The 17,105-nt window shown below is 34.9% G+C and overlaps 1 protein-coding gene across 1 annotated transcript in view; it reads right to left on the bottom strand.

Annotated features, from left to right (window-relative positions):
- Nucleotides 1–17,105, bottom strand: part of U2SURP (U2 snRNP associated SURP domain containing) — a 64,355-nt gene that overhangs the window by 24,913 nt on the left and 22,337 nt on the right. Inside the window, exons 3-7 of the mRNA XM_007440091.4 lie at nucleotides 15,641–15,688; nucleotides 13,841–13,939; nucleotides 9,413–9,527; nucleotides 8,657–8,790; nucleotides 6,376–6,443 (exon numbers count right to left, since the gene is read on the bottom strand). Of these exons, the coding sequence (XP_007440153.1) occupies nucleotides 6,376–6,443; nucleotides 8,657–8,790; nucleotides 9,413–9,527; nucleotides 13,841–13,939; nucleotides 15,641–15,688 (464 nt within the window). The remainder of the gene's footprint in view (nucleotides 1–6,375; nucleotides 6,444–8,656; nucleotides 8,791–9,412; nucleotides 9,528–13,840; nucleotides 13,940–15,640; nucleotides 15,689–17,105) is intronic.

The following is a 17,105-nucleotide window of genomic DNA, read 5'->3' on the forward strand; positions in this document are numbered from 1 at the left end:
CATAAATACTATTAAGGTCTAGATGTCACTCTCTCGTGAAAGACAGATGATTCCTAATTGATAAAACAATTGTTTATTACCCTTTTTAGGCATAGGAGATTATTAAAAAATATATCATTTTGAGAGTAGGAAGGTACAAGCTGTGAACTTTAAAAGATGACTTTCTAAAAGACCAAAGGAAGGTATCAAAATAAGAAAAGCCATTCCACGATTGGCCTGGTATCAGAGAGCTGATAAAAATATCTCTAGATGAGACCTAGTAGTCTGAATAATACAAAAGAACACAGAGAAACCTGATATTAGAGCATATAAGATTTGAGGCCTAATGTTTTTTTTAAAAAACTCTCATATAACTGCCCTTGTACAATCTATTTCTTTTTCCTACTCCAATTAATGAACCCCTTCCGGGATTTCCAAGGAACAAATGGCAAACTGAAGACGTCTACTCTGAGAACGGAGCCGATGACTGCAGCGGAATGAAGAGCTGACAAATGAACTGGCTGCTTGGGATTCCTCTCTGGACAAGGAGAGGACCTTGTCCAGAAGATCACCCACAAGTTGTCCATACAGTTGCTCCTCACGAGGAGACCACAAGACAGTGGTCTCTGGCGGCTTTAGAGCTCTGGGAGACGAGGGAATGACATCTTTGCCCAAACCACGATTAGCAACTTTATGGATACAGGTTTCACATACTTCCTCTTCTAATCACTTTTGGAAATTGCTTGTTAACTGCTTTTCAGTTATAAGGAACCTTTGGAACAAGTTTTCTTCACAGCACTGGGTGACTCTCCTTCAATCCTTAGCATAAGAAGTTTTAAATACCTGGTTAAGTACTCAAAAAATTCCTTTTTTATTTTTGAATAAACAGCAAAAGAGTGATTAGAACATTGATTTTGGAAAACTACAAACAGACTAAGAGTCTAGATGGATTTGAAATAAGATTTTGAAATTAATTGTAAAAAACCTTCCTGTGGGAAAATGCTGTTGTTTTGAATCCTTAAAAAGGAACTAAAGATTACAATTAATGGAGAAGAAGACTTTAATCTGACTTACTAATACAGACTGGAGCAAAATACTTTAACATCAGATGTACTGAAAGATATTTGTGAACAATGGACCCAGAAGTTAATTTTAAAAGACTCTGTCATTATAGATAGACTGTCTTTAAAAGATATTATGGAACAAGTTTTACCAGACAAGACTGAAACTGATCTGAAAGTGGATATAAAAATGAAAGGCTACAAGAATGATATGGAAAAAGATGTTACACTGGATATACAAATGAACTGGCTGATGTCTTAATAACTGAAATAACAAATCTAAAGAATGACCTGGATAACTTTCTTATATTGGATTTACAAAAGAGACTTGTTAAAGTTTTGAAGAATTTTGTGAAAAGGGACAAAGAAAAAATGAAAAGAAATCAAGTTCTAGGACATTTTGAAGGAATTAAAGATCAAGATAGTTAAAAGTAAAAGGAAGGAATTTAAAGTTGGCTTATATGATCAAGGTTAAAATGTTATCTCTGGTAACCCTTAAAGGACTTTTGCTGACCAGGTCTGAACAAGGTTTTAAAGATTTGTTTATAGATAAGAGATGAGATATGGGAAGAAGAGATCATTTGTTGTATTTTAAGAGGAGGTGATAAGTTACTAAAATTGTTTATACTTGTTGTGTTGAAGGGGGAAGTCATTTCTTTATATATTTCTTTTCTTTTCTTTACTATAGTCTTATTTTTTCCTCTCTTTTCCATTTTTTTTATTTTCTGCACTTTCTATTTTTCTTTTTATTCTTATTTTTCTTATTTTATATTAGTTTTTATCTTTTTAACTGTTTAATATTTAATAAAATTATTATTAAAAAAAATTAATGAACTCTTTCCAAGAAGCTTTAGAGATTCAGTACTCCTTTCTGTATGCTAGTACTGTATTCAGTAGCTCCTTCAGGAAAGACTTAATTTTAAGATGGCTGTATATTCCACACTGAGTTTGAGACAGATTAAGTTGAAATCCAGAAAACCACATACTACCCATCCCTGTTCTTAGATATCAAATTGTTAGCATTTTAATATTAAGATGTAATATTATTTATCCTGACAGAATTATAATTCTATATAGATACAGGATAACTGGACTGAGACACAATGATTCCTACTAGATCATTGCACATTCAGCATAAAGATTTGAAAAGGGGCCTATAAGCGCAGTCTATTGAACACAGTGCAATGCAAACTCTGTCAGTTATTTTCATGAAGAATCCAGGAACTAATGGTTAGATTCCTCCATGAAGCAATACTGAAATCCTGGAAAGTGCTTAGGCTTGTGTCTGGAGTTTGAGAATGCCTTAGGGAGGATTATATGAACTAGAGGAAGAAAACTGCCTGTCTTGTCTAGGAGAGTCTTGATAATCACTTTTTATTTTAAGCTCTCCTGAAATAAGAATGATTATTTTATTCTGCATACAGCCCTTGAGAAAAAGAAATGAGGGAAACTCAGAATGAGGGTCTTGCTAAGTAAAAAATATTATGGGAAATTCTACTTGCATCCAGAGAGGTTTGGAAAATTAGTGATATGTCAAGAGTCTTGCTCCAAAGACTTCTTTAGAGACCACAGAAAGTTCTATAGAGCTAGATAATCTTCTTATACCATCTGGTGGCTGAAAGAAAGAGTGCTTTTGATTTCTCATAGGATGCAGAAGTACTTTCTTAAAATCTTAAAACTTCTGTACTCTGGAAACGATAGCCTTTTTGAAGATCTTTGAATCTTGTCTATAAATTGTGAAGAGTATGGAACTAAATTTGCAATCCAATATTCAGAATTAGTGGAGTTTGCTTCCACTAATTAGAAAGATCTCTGCAGCTGATTTTTTTGTATTCAAGTAGAGATGACTTGAGCAACTTCTGATCATATTGCTGCCTAATGATTCAGTGTTCTGCTTTCTGCTTTTCATTATCAGGCTCGCTATAAGTGCATTTGCCCATTAATGCCACTGCATATTGCTGAGGCAAAAGGTACTGAAGAAAAAGCTTCTTATTTAAAAGAAAGACAAGGAGGAAACAAGGAAACTAGCACCAGGTTATGATGTTTTTGGCAAAAAAAAAGGATGGTAGAGATTTTGAGGCAAGCAGGAGAGGCACATAATTTTGGCCCTAAAAGAATACATGAAATGAATTTTAAAAAGTGGTAAAAAAGATGACAGAATGAACATAGGGATGCCACATACGTGCTGGAAAAATCAGTACACCACTAGATGGCAGCAACTAACCCTCTTTCTGCTATCTAGTGTAGGTAGTCCTTGCTTAGATAGTAATTGGGACCGGGACCTTAGAATTGGGACAAGCAACGTGGTCATAAGGCACAACATCACGTGACCACACCACCTACGATGGCAGTTGCAGCAGTCCCAGTTGCCATTGTTAGGCGAATCCTGCATGGTCGCAACATCCTGCGATCATATGATCACTATCTGCAACCTCCTGCTGGCTTCCCCATTGACTTTGCTTATCGGAAGCTGGCAGTGAAGGTTGCAAATGGTGATCACATGACCATGTGAAGCTGTAATGTAACTGTGAACTGGTTGCCAAGAGCCTGAATCACAATCACATGACTGTAGACACACTGCGACAGCCACAACTACAAGGACCCATCATAAGTCCCCCTCATTCAGCGCCATTGTAACTTCAAATGGTTGCTGAATGAATGGACGTTAAGCGAGGACTACCCATAACTGGATTTTTACAGGCCAGATATGGTTAAGCCTAATAAACCTAAATCACATCATTCTTGCCTTCTGAACAGCAGGAGACACAATTTACATTGGATGCCCAAACAACAAGCCAAACTAATTTTCATCTTTGCATCAAAAATCTGACATTGGAATGATTATGAATACATGAAATTTGACCCAGAAGATCAAAGTTTTAGATTTCTTTACAGTCACCAGCGGAATTGAAATAAAGCTTGCTTCATCCACAGAATTGTATTTTTTTATCAAATTTTACCATAATGGACTATAGAAGATCAAACACCTCTGATACCTTTTTTCCAAATACCTCTTGTGAGCATCAAGTTTCCAATTAAAATGTCTGAACATGCTGGTTCTATAAAGGTAATTAATGGCAGTACTAAGTGCCAGGCCTAAAAACGTCAGAAAAATTGGGACTTGTTTTCTCAACTAGTAATACTAGTTGAGAAAATCCTTGGTGGTTTTAAATTAATTATTTAATTTCTGAGCTTTATCATCTCCTAATCATGTTATTAGTGTTTTCTTTTTATAAGTTCAACCACTTCTCCCAAAATTTTTCCTATACAGCATTCATAATTCTAATTCTGAACTTCTTAGTCCTTAGCATTTGTTGCTTAATTTAAAATTTACTTATCTTTAAGTTATATTTGATTTAAATATGATTATGATCTATTATTTTTGCTCTCCTTAAAAGTTTTTATGCTTCATTTTACTATCTTTGTTGTGTTAGTTTGACTGTGTTTTCTATTTTAATACTCTATTTTATTTTTTGTTTCATATGCTTTCTCATTTGAATTCAAAAGTTCATAGATGACATTTTATCAAGCAAACTTTAATTTTATATAGAAACCTCTAATTTCAAAATATAACTGCTTCATTTTCATAAACAAGATTGTTTTTACAATTCAAAGCAAATGACTGATGCCCTACCTATTATAAAACAAATCCTTTGCATACACCAAGAAATCTACTTCCGCAACTATTTTGATTGTCCCTATTTATTTTAATCTACAGTGGGGCAAAAAAGTATTTAGTCAGCCACCAATTGTGCAAGTTCTCCCACTTAAAAAGATGAGAGAGGCCTGTAATTTTCATCATAGGTATGCCTCAACTATGAGAGACAAAATGGGGAAAAAAATCCAGAAAATCACATTGTCTGATTTTTAAAGAATTTATTTGCAAATCATGGTGGAAAATAAGTATTTGGTCACCTACAAACAAGCAAGATGTCTGGCTCTCACAGACCTGTAACTACTTCTTTAAGAGGCTCCTCTGTCCTCCACTTGTTACCTGTAGTAATGGCACCTGTTTGACCTTGTTATCAGTATAAAAGACACCTGTCCACAACCTCAAACAGTCACACTCCAAACTCCACTATGGCCAAGACCAAAGAGCTGTCGAAGGACACCAGAAACAAAATTGTAGACCTGCACCAGGCTGGGAAGACTGAATCTGCCATAGGCAAGCAGCTTGGTGTGAAGAAATCAACTGTGGGAGCAATAATTAGAAAATGGAAGACATACAAGACCACTGATAATCTCCCTCGATCTGGGGCTCCATGCAAGATCTCACCCCGTGGGGTCAAAATGATCACAAGAATGGTGAGCAAAAATCCCAGAACCACACGGGGGACCTAGTGAATGACCTGCAGAGAGCTGGGACCAAAGTAACAAAGGCTACCATCAGTAACACACTATGCTGCCAGGGACTCAAATCCTGCAGTGCCAGATGTGTCCCCCTGCTTAAGCCAGTACATGTCCGGGCCTGTCTGAAGTTTGCTAGAGAGCATTTGGATGATCCAGAAGAGGATTGGGAGAATGTCATATGGTCAGATGAAACCAAAGTAGAACGTTTTGGTCTAAACTCAACTCGTCGTGTTTGGCGGAGAGAGAATGCTGAGTTGCATCCAAAGAACACCATACCTACTGTGAAGCATGGGGGTGGAAACATCATGCTTTGGGGCTGTTTTTCTGCAAAGGGACCAGGATGACTGATCCGTGTAAAGGAAAGAATGAATGGGGCCATGTATCGTGAGATTTTGAGTGAACACCTCCTTCCATCAGCAAGGGCATTGAAGATGAAACGTGGCTGGGTCTTTCAGCATGACAATGATCCCAAACACACCGCCCGGGCAACGAAGGAGTGGCTTCGTAAGAAGCATTTCAAGGTCCTGGAGTGGCCTAGCCAGTCTCCAGATCTCAACCCCATGGAAAACCTTTGGAGGGAGTTGAAAGTCCGTGTTGCCCAGCGACAGCCCCAAAACATCACTGCTCTAGAGGAGATCTGCATGGAGGAATGGGCCAAAATACCAGCAACAGTGTGTGAAAACCTTGTGAAGACTTACAGAAAACGTTTGACCTCTTTCATTGCCAACAAAGGATATATAACAAAGTATTGAGATGAACTTTTGATATTGACCAAATACTTATTTTCCACCATGATTTGCAAATAATTTCTTTAAAAATCAGACAATGTGATTTTCTGGATTTTTCCCCCCATTTTGTCTCTCATAGTTGAGGTATACCTATGATGAAAATTACAGGCCTCTCTCATCTTTTTAAGTGGGAGAACTTGCACAATTGGTGGCTGACTAAATACTTTTTTGCCCCACTGTATAAATAAAATACTCACTGTTTCAGTTCTTCTTTAAAAAGCTCCAAATTGCTCTTTTTCTTTTCTTTTTCCCCCTTCTTCAGAGGCTGAAACAATTTGAAGAATGTTTAATAACATACACAACTGCTATTTTTACTATTCTACCAGTATAAATATTTAAGTGTATACTTGGAAAATCCATTCTGGAAAAAGGAAAGGATAAGAAAATGTACACATAAAATATTTTATTTATTTATTTATTTGCGCACGCCCAGAGTCACTCTGCAATGATGGGCAGTGACAAATTTGAAATATAAATAAAGAAAAATAATACAGCTTGTAAGTTGCTGCACTGGGAGTTTATTAGTTATTGCACATATACAATTAATGTTATCAAGGCAGTATCAAGAACCAACAGTAAATCATCAAAGATCCTTTCCTTCCACTACTGATGCACTACAGATAGTCCTCACCTAACAATCATAATTGGGACTGGAATCTCGATCATTAAGCAAAGCGGTCATTAAGCAAGATGCTCACATGACTGCTTCACTCAACGACCACAATCCAGGCACTCCCGGTTGCGGATGTTAAGCGATCTCCTGGGTCGTTAAGCAGACGGAATGAAAGAGCTGTCTGCTGAAAGACTTCAGCTCCACAGAGTTGAAATCCTCCCAGCAGGCAGCTCTTTGAGAGCAAAAGGTGGAGCTGAAATCCTCCTGGCAGAGAGCCCTTTCACTCTCAAATGTTCCTAAAGCCCACCAAAGGGTTTGTCCTCCCCTCCATGGATGGAGGGGAAATCCTTCATGGGGCTGGAGGAACAGAATTCAAATCTGCAGGATTTGAGCTCTGTTCCTGCACACCACTGGGAGAGGAGGGGAAACCTCTTGGCAGTGTGCAGGAATGGAGTTCAGATCTTCAGGATTTGAGCTCTTTTCCTGCATACTGCGGAGAGGTTTCCCTGAATCTCCTCCGCATACAACCTTCCCTGCACTGACTTTTTGGGGAAGCTGGCAGAGATTACAAATGGCGATCATATGATCGTGGGGCGCTTGGCGATTGATTGTAAATGTGAGCCAGTTGCCAGCACCCAAAATGTAGCCACATAACCAGGGGGCAACATGACGTTTTACGATGGCAAGAAGTGCTTTATGGGCTGTAAAGCACCTTTTCTGAGGCCATCATAACTCCAAACTGTTATTAAACGAATGGTTGTTAAGTGAGGACTACCTGTATAGAATATTAGGTGTCTGATAAAGATTGCAAATAGGTAGAGTATAAAGTAAATAAATAAAATGGATAGACTATATCACAGTCTTACAACAAAATAAAAATACAATGCTATTAACATCAGTTAAGTGAGCATCAAATATGCTCCCAGTCAGGTTGCACAGTTACAGTTCTAATGCTTAGTTCCCACAGACTACTGGAGCTTAATGGCAAACTGGAGCTTAAACAGATTGCCATTTCTTTGGAGTAAGTTACATGAATTTTATCTGATCTCTAATGGACATCCACCTGAGAGCTTCAATTATAGAACTTTTTTTAAAAAAAATTAAATTAAAAAATAAGCAGGTAAGAAAGCAAATAGGTTTCATAAATTTTACTGTTTCAGTCTACAGCTAGAGGATCATACAGCTAAATGGAATAAAACTACTATGACTGAAAATTAGCAGAACAAAAAGAATATGGCCCTGAATTTCATTTTGGCAAGTGGCTAAACCAAAACAATATCCCCTCATTTCTGGGTAAAAGAGAGAAACCCGCTGACTCTTACAGAAGCCTTTGTTTTTTTCCTGAAAATATTTTTATCTTTATAAACTAGAATGATTATATAGATTTTCCATACTAATTTTCCATACTTCCTTACTAACAATATTTTTAAATTAAAAGCAACTACAAGTAATTAGATTATGGACCATTTCATTGTTAATGTCAAGCCATGAGTTGGCACTATAAGAATTTTCATACAGAGACCAGTTTGGTGTAGTGGTTAAGGCACCAGGCTAGAAATGGGGAGACCACATGTGCTAGTCCCACCTTAGGCACAAAGTCAGCTGGGTGACCTTGGGTCACTCACTCTCTCAGCCCTAAGAATGATGCAATGGCAAGCCACTTCCAAAAACCTTGCCAAGAAAACTACAGGAAGTAGTTCAAGCAGACATCAGGAGTCAATACTGACTCAAAGGCTCTCCACATATAATTTTATATAAACTGCTTTACAAAATTCATCTGAAAAACGCTATATAACTATATAAAATAAGTTACCAATATACTTGAACAGGGCAGTAACAAATATTTCTAAAAAATCTAAACTTACTGGCTTTTTGGTTTCTATCACTAGAAGAGATGGAGGTCTCTCATTAGAAGATGACTGATTCTGCTGATTTTTTTGATCTGCAAATCGTGATGAAGGTTTGTAGATTTTTCCTCGCTTTTCATCTGTTTCATGTTCTGGTGAGACAAACATCATAAAAATAACTAACTGAAACACTAGCAAGTTTCTAAAGAGCTAGTTTAAGTGCACATACCGGTGCGACCATGCTTAAAGCTGCCCTTTTAAAAAAGACCTCTGCCCACAACATCCTACTCAAAACTACTTTTGAAACTTCTCTGTTTCATAGGACTACTGCCAGGAAAAATGGAGAAGATGGGTTCAGCTATTTAAAAAGTATAAGGATAAAATCTCTTAATCACAAAAACAAGGAACTTTGCATGACATGCATTACCTTGCCAAATCACTGATTATTCCTCCACTGAAGAAAATGTACTAGAAATTATTTTTAACTTGAAACAAAAATCAACATATTTATCAAGAAATATATTATATTCAATTTAAGGAAACACAGTAAATTCTATGAATATAATGAAAACTACAGTTATAACCATCTAGTTACTCAAGTGAGAAAGTACCATTAACAGTATAACAGTATCTTAATAAATGCCCACTATTGTAATCTACCTGAAATACAAATTTGAAGGCAACACCCCCAAAATTAAGTAAAATTTAATATTTTATTTAAAATAATTCTTGGAACCCAATATCTTTCCTAGATAATACTGTAGTACGCCTTACCTTTAGAGGCATTAACAATACCTCCTCTGACAAATGTTTTCACTTTATTGCCATCACTTCCTTCAAACGCAGCAAGGAATTCTTCATATATTTCTGCAGCTGCCTTTTCATCCTCCTATAGTCACCAAAATGTTACACAAATTATCAGCATTAATGTAACCATCGATTATATCCAGCTTCCGACCCATAACAAATTCCAGACATCTGTGAGGATCTCTCTACTATCAACAGCAGGTTTTCAGACATACAAGAAACTGCATGGAAAAGAGTATTTTCATCAAATATGATACTTCAAAGGCTTCAATTAACTCTTTTCAAAAGCTGTCCCTAAGGATAGTACTTGCCTTGAACATTTTTCCTTTGAATTTAAACAAAGTTTTTGTGACTTCTAAAATAGTCCAATCATAATAATGTGCCACTAAGGTTTGAATTTGAGTTTAACATTTAAACAATATTCAATGTGCTTAATACAATCAATATGCTTATTTTTCCTAATCAAATATTTTATTTCAACTACCTGCAAATATTAATGTGGTATATATCATTTACTAAATTTAAATCAAAATAACCTAAGTTACTTCCCAGGAAATTTGTTCTAATTCAAGGTTTTTCATAAAAACTACTACACCACTGAGAACAAATAATATGATAATGAAGTAGAGCAGGTAATCTTCCCTTTCAAGCAGATTTCAACCTGAAGATAAAACTTGAATTGGCCCACTTTGGGATGAGTGTATCACAAACCATTAACTTAACTAATAGTAAATATACAAGACTTCCTGTCTGGGATGCCACAGTGAGTGCACGTCTCTTGTCTCTCTTCTGATTAAAAGACTTTCAAACTTCAGTATTATCAGACTGTGTGGATAAGGACTTTCATCATTCAGTAAATAAAACTTTTCATTACTTATTATCTTGTTTTTAACAAGTTATTGGAATGGCAACTAGACCTAAGCATTCAATGGCTGGCTCAAATTCATCTATGTCACTATCTGCCGAGCCAGGCAAGACAGCGGAGAAGAATTCTTCTGCTACTTTACTAAAAGAGATCCTGGCTCAGGTATAACTCTTGAAGCTGATTCAACAAGATCTGGCAGAGCTTAAATGTGATTTAAAATCAATGAAAGAAAAAATGGCTTGCTATGAGGATCATTTAAGTGCTCGTAAGACTATAACTCAAGCCAGTCATAATATTTTGGATAAACAAATTACTTATCTGGAGTCACAACTGCATGGGAAAAACCTACATGTGAATGGTATTAAAGCCTTCCAAATCAATCAAACCTGGCCAAATTTATGGAAGATTTTTTTCAGAAAGCTCCTTTCTTTGGGAATGGACTTTCCAGTTGAGATTGACCATGTGATTAAAATTCCTTCAATGAGAAGGAAGACTGGTAATATTATTATTGTGCAAGTCCTCCGTATTACCACAAGAAATGAGATTTTACATATATTTCACCAGGAATCAGTAGCCTCCTTTGAAGTGGGGCTCTAATCAAAGCAACACATCAATTTATCCTGATTTTACTAAAGAGGTTTCAGAAAAGAGAAAGATGTTTTAAAAAGCTCAAAGTCTTGCCAAATCAATACTTCAATATTTCATGCATTTTCCAGCTACATTCTACATTAATCATCAAGATCAGATTCACAAATTTGATAATTCGTTGAAAGCAGAGGACTTGATCCTATCATTAAAATTTGCTTGTTGTGTTTCATTCTATGGAATCTGCTGTGGTAGAAGTCAGAGTTTGCCTACAGTAAAAGCCTTAGTTAAAAAGTCTGCATGCCAGTATTTTTTTTTCTGTACCCCTATTTGTGTTTGTTTTGGTTATTTCAAGATAGAGGGTCTGGGCATACCGCCAACTCTATCACTTATTTTTAACACACAGTACTTTTTTCCCCCTTCAATTACTAACTTTAAAACTGTTTTGTAATTTTCAGTGTAAAAAGAGAGATGAAATCACCCTGCCATCCCCTTTGGGAAGTCGTCAACTTCTGTGATTTTTTTTTCCTTCCTTCCTTTACTTTTTTCCCCTCATTTAAGATTCCTTTTAATCGTTTTTATTATGTCACTTGCTTGTTTTTTTTACTTTTATGCACATAATCATTTTTTCCCTTTAAGTATAGATTCTATATATGCATAAAAGAATGGTATTTGAACATTAAATTGAGTTTTTATGGAGGTTCTATGTCTGTGAACAATACTAGAAAATCTGTTAAATCTGTTAAATATTAAATATAGAAATAACAAAAGATATTTGTTAAATGGTACAGGTTGTAAAATGAATTGGTATTGGGGGAATATTGAAAAGTGGGCCAAAATAAAATTTATGGATGAGGTTAGTAAGTTTAAATGTAAAAGTGTTAATAAGAATCCAAGAAACAAATGTAATCTTAGCGTATTTAAAATTCTTAAGGGCAGATATTGCTTATTCATAAGAGACTCATTTAATGGAACAGGGTAAATCTCTGTTAATGAAAGTATCTGTGTTTACCTCACAGATACTTTGACAAAAGCTAAAGGTGCGGCCATTTTGGTTTGAAAAGGATTCCCAACTGATATACAAGTCATCACTGATGTAAATGGGCGTTATTTAATTTTGTGTCCCAAAATAGCAGACTGTAATAGCTATGGTTAATGTTTAGGGACCAAATTTAGATTCTCCTACCACGTTTTATGATTTTTTTCAATACTTGAATGGGTGTATTTATGATAAATTGATAATAGGAGATTTTATTGAATATTGGAGCCTGAGCTTGATAGAAATACACCAGCATGGAAAAAACAATAATTAGTGAGGGAAATAATTGAGACTTATATGGAAGAACTGAATTTAATAGGCCCTTGGCATTTGGTGTATCCAACTAAAAGAGAATATACATTTTATTCAAATGTGCACCAGGATTTTTTTAGGCTTATTTCTTAATATTGTTGACTTTATATCATCAAATTCAAGAACGTAACATTGATGTTTGTTATGTATTTGATCATAGTGCAACCACCTTGAAATGTATGTTTCAGAAACCAGTTAAGGTATCAAGAAATTAGTATCTTAATGTTTCTCTATTGAATGATAAAGAATTTGTACAACACAAAAACAACTCCTATTTGCTTCACTATCTGAGCTAGAGATTAAACAAATAATTTTAAAAATGGCATGTGGTAAAACACCAGGATTAGATAGATTCCCTATCAAGTGGTACAAAACATTTATAGATCTTTTGGTGTCAAAACTTTGCCAAGTGTATGAAGAAATATTTGATAAGAAAATTTTAATACCAGCATTTAATCAGGCTTATATTACAGTTATACCAAAAACAGGTAAAGATCGGTGTGCTTATTATTGTCCAATCTCACTGATTAATGTCAACACAAAAATTTTAACAGCAGTATTAGCAAACAGATTATAGCAGGTGATACTGTTCATTATTAAGAACGATCAAGCAGGGTTTATAAAAACTAGGCAAGAAGCAGACTACATTAGGTTAGTTGTAGATAAATAAAAACAAAGATCAGTTTTACAATGCCCTATATAGTGGACTATATAAATATGATTGCGTGGCAAAAGCTAAAACTTTCAGAGGATAATATTCTTTTGAACTATATTCCTAGTCCATGGAATTTGACACCTGGATAACGTAAATGGATTCTCCATATACGTACCTGAATAATATTTGTATTAGATAAGCATATATAGAATTGAAATGGTTTATTGTTATAATGATATATTAACACATTTTTTCTCTTTGTTTTTTCACTTTTTTGTTAAACCACTTTTATGTATTTTTTTGCAATCAAAAATTTTTTAAAAATAAACTAATAGCAAATATACTGTTACATATTTTATCTCCAAGCAGTCAGATTCAATTATTTTGATAATCTTAACAATCTCAAAGTTTTTTTTTAAAAGACACCTTTAGATTCATTTTAACCAAAAGCAGAAAAAAGCATAACAAAGAATTAGTGGTTGTGGGGGTCGAAGAAAACCAATGAGTAAATCTGCCTATTGCTCTCTGCTATCCTGTCACACATACACTTAGTTTTTCATAACTTTCTCATAGGAAAATGGGACTGTTGCTAAGCTGGCAAAAGAAGAAGACAGGTATCCTAGGAAGAAAGGGGAAGAAATATGGAAGTATGATGGCTAGCAGACCATTGTGAATTCTATGCAGCACTGACTGTTGAGGATGCTGTTTCCAGGACACAAGTAGTTTGGCCTAGAAAAGCTTGGCAATGATATACCAGTGAAGCCTTCATGGATTTAACTTTGCTTCATAGATTTATGCCATTTCTCAGCTACTGATCAATAAGAAAGGTGGGAGAACTAAGTTGCTGTAATGAAACATTACCTAAAACCAAACCTTACTTTGCTGTGTTGATAAAAAAAATTGCAAGAGTTGACTTGTCAAATCCCTTGTGATAATTACCTTCTTTTTCAATTCTTCCTGTTCCTTTTTGCTTAAAGTTCTCTTGGCAGTGCTCATCTTGCCAATACTGAATGCCTTAAGTTTGCTTTCTAAGAGTGGCTAAAAGAGAGAAAAATATTAATTCATAACAACACAATTTTATCACCTGATGCAAAATTCTTCTGTTAAGTTTACAGAATACACATTGCCAATGTGGCTGTGAACATGAAAATGAGCTCTTTTGTATTCTAGTACGAAAGCAAAGTTACTTTTTCATCACCATCGTAACTGCAAAAGGTCACTGTCCGAGGCAGTCACTAAACGAAGACTACAGCCTGTCTTTGCATGCCACTGAGCAAACCTGTCTTGCCTCAGAGCTAAATGGAAATTCACAAATTATTTTGCTTATATCCTAATAATCTCTCTTGCTGGTTTACATGAGCTTAAACATTTCTACAAAGCACCTTAAATGTACATTCTATCACACACACATTTACTTAACTGCTAGATTTATATCCTGCTTTTCCTCCAGAAACTCTAGGCAGCATACATTGCATCCCTTTTCCTTTTTTCTCACAATAACCCTGGGTGGTAGACTGGGCCAAGCGATTGCCCAAGTCAACCAATGAGCTTCTATGGCTGAAGATGGACTAAAACCTGGCTCTTCCAGTCCTGGTCCAACAATTTAACTTACCCACTTCATCTCACATGTCCAAACATAAAAGACAATTGTAGTTAGTGGTTTGTTTCACATATTTAGCTGAGTCTGACTGTATAATTTAAAAGTAGCTTTGAATTCAGCATAGCTACTGGATGTATAGATGGCCTAAGTATGCCCTTTTTGACTTTAGGTGGATATAGCAATAGCAAACCATCTATTCTAGGACAGCTCCCTTACCATCATGCACATTCTAATAGTCTCTTATTTGGACTATACTGTATTCCATACCAAGCTGCCTGTGAAAATTGTATGCAAGTTTGAATTACTGCAAAACAGGGAAGATTACTCCTGACCCAAAGTATTTAGGATTTTAAAGTTAATGGCATCTTCAAAGGAAGCTAGATGTCCTCACCAAATGTGGAGAGATACAGTTTTTTTAAAAAAAGCTTTATTATATACAATGTTGCAAACATTTTGCGACAGCACAGACTGCAAAATGAAACAACACAAACACTGCTTTGTGAACTGGCCACTTGACTATTAGGCAATCTTAATTTAATTCACTTCTTGTCTATCTTGGAGTGACATGAGACTGAAAATCTCTAAATGCCAGATTATGTGGGTGTACCCTTTAATAAGAGACCCACTGTTTTTACATTATTGCTTAGTATTTTTAACTATTTTACTCAGTTGACCCATGGTTGTAATAAAATTTGTTCTCTACATTAAACTTAAACTAATATTGAATTTATGATTAGGTTTAGACATGTAGTTTAATCACATTTATTTTTGTTAATTGCTTTACATTATATTTTATGAATTATATCTTATATAAGTTAGTAGTGCAACAATTTTACTTGTTACCTCTGTAGCTTTATTTCTTTTTATGATTGCCTATGACTGAAATAAAGAATTAAATGTATGGTTTTTAATGAAAAAAAGTAATTATTGTAATCAAAGTTCCACTATTATTAAACAGTAGTAGTATAGAACTATCCTTTTGCATAAACTGATTAATGTAACTGCTACTAAAATAAAGCCACAGAAAAGTTAATCTTACATGTAGTTCTATAATTTATTTTCCAGTACCCAACAGCTCACATATATGTTAATATAAATCCACTACAGAAGCAGAGTTTCCATTTACACTATAAACTTACATGAGTCTCTGGAGATCCAGTGGCCCGTGCTGTTTCTGGAAGTCTGGCCTAAAATTTGTAAAAATTCAATAAATCATCATCATCAGGAAGCATTTAATGATTTTAAACTTTTATATAGGCATAAAGTTTTCATTTTAACTGACCTCCAATATTAATCAAAACTCACAAGTGTTTACTTTACAATTTTCCAAGTGTAAAATTATTTGGAAAATTCAACTTAGATTTCTAGGACTCTCCAAATGATATAAAACTTGTACAGTTACTTAAAGGACTTATTATTCCTCCAAAAATATGAAGCAGCAGCTCAAGAATGACTGAGTTGCCATCAGCATATAGAAAGTAGGAATATAAAACTGTTTAAGTACTGTTTTTTCCAGAAAGGGAGATGATCCTAATAACTGACCTGTGAATTGAAAAGAAAGAGTCTTACATTTGCTTGGAATATAATAATAGAAGTCACTGTTGAAAGGAAGTGTGAATGGGCAAGATTCAAAGAAAGAAACTGAGAGAAAGCAGTGCTTCATTTCATCCAATTCATAATATTACTTTCATGGCTCATTACCTAAAATTTAAAATAATTTGTTATTCCTTCAGGTTTTGAAGAGAATTTTCTAAACAATTAGAAGTTCAGTCAACAGCATGTATCTCAGAAAACTCAACCAAATCGTATGTGATATGTAGGATTAAAATACATTTATTTGTGTGTGTGTGTGTGTGTGTTAGAATTTTTCAATGTAGTAAAATATACAAAACAAACAAGAACAAAGATAGAAAATAAGAAAAAAGAGAAAAAAGAAATTTTAAAAAAAAGAAAAACATACAATTATGCCTTCCTCCCTTCTATCAAGTAATTATCATCTTAAATTTTCCCCAACCTTTTCTTCTTTCAACAAAAAGTCCAACAGGTTTCCAGTCTTTCAAAAAAGCCTTTATCATTTTTTCCTTGACCAAAATGGTCAGCTTTGTCATTTCTGCAAGTTCAGTTAATTTTATAATCCAATCTTCCACTGGAGACATTTCATTGCTTTTCCAACTTTTTGCATACAATAATCTTGTCGCAGTTACCATAAACCTATCTGATAGAACAAATTAGGTCACATTATAGTTTGTCTTAACTTGTAAACCAAACCCAGACGACAGTTCAGACTGTAGTTATAGAGTCTCAGTGTTGGAAGGGTCCACAGAGGCCACTGAATTCAACTCCCTGTTCACTGCAGGAATGGAAATTAAAGCACCCCTGATAGGTGGCTGTCTAGTCTCTATGAAGGAAGACCCCCACAACCACTAATTAATTTTACTGTCAAACCATTCCTACTGTTAGGAATGTTTTTCTAACATTCAACTGGAATCTGCCTTCCTATAATTTAAATCCATTATTTCTTGTCCTGCACTTTGGAGCACGAAAGAGATCTTTCTCATTTATTCATTCACACAGATTTAAAGAATGTTTGATTCCCAATGACTC

This window comes from Python bivittatus, unplaced genomic scaffold, assembly GCF_059951505.1.
Source record: "Python bivittatus isolate LINGU-HERP-01145 unplaced genomic scaffold, Pbiv_v1 ctg000980_np1212, whole genome shotgun sequence".
In the NCBI taxonomy this organism is placed as follows: Eukaryota; Metazoa; Chordata; class Lepidosauria; order Squamata; family Pythonidae; genus Python; species Python bivittatus.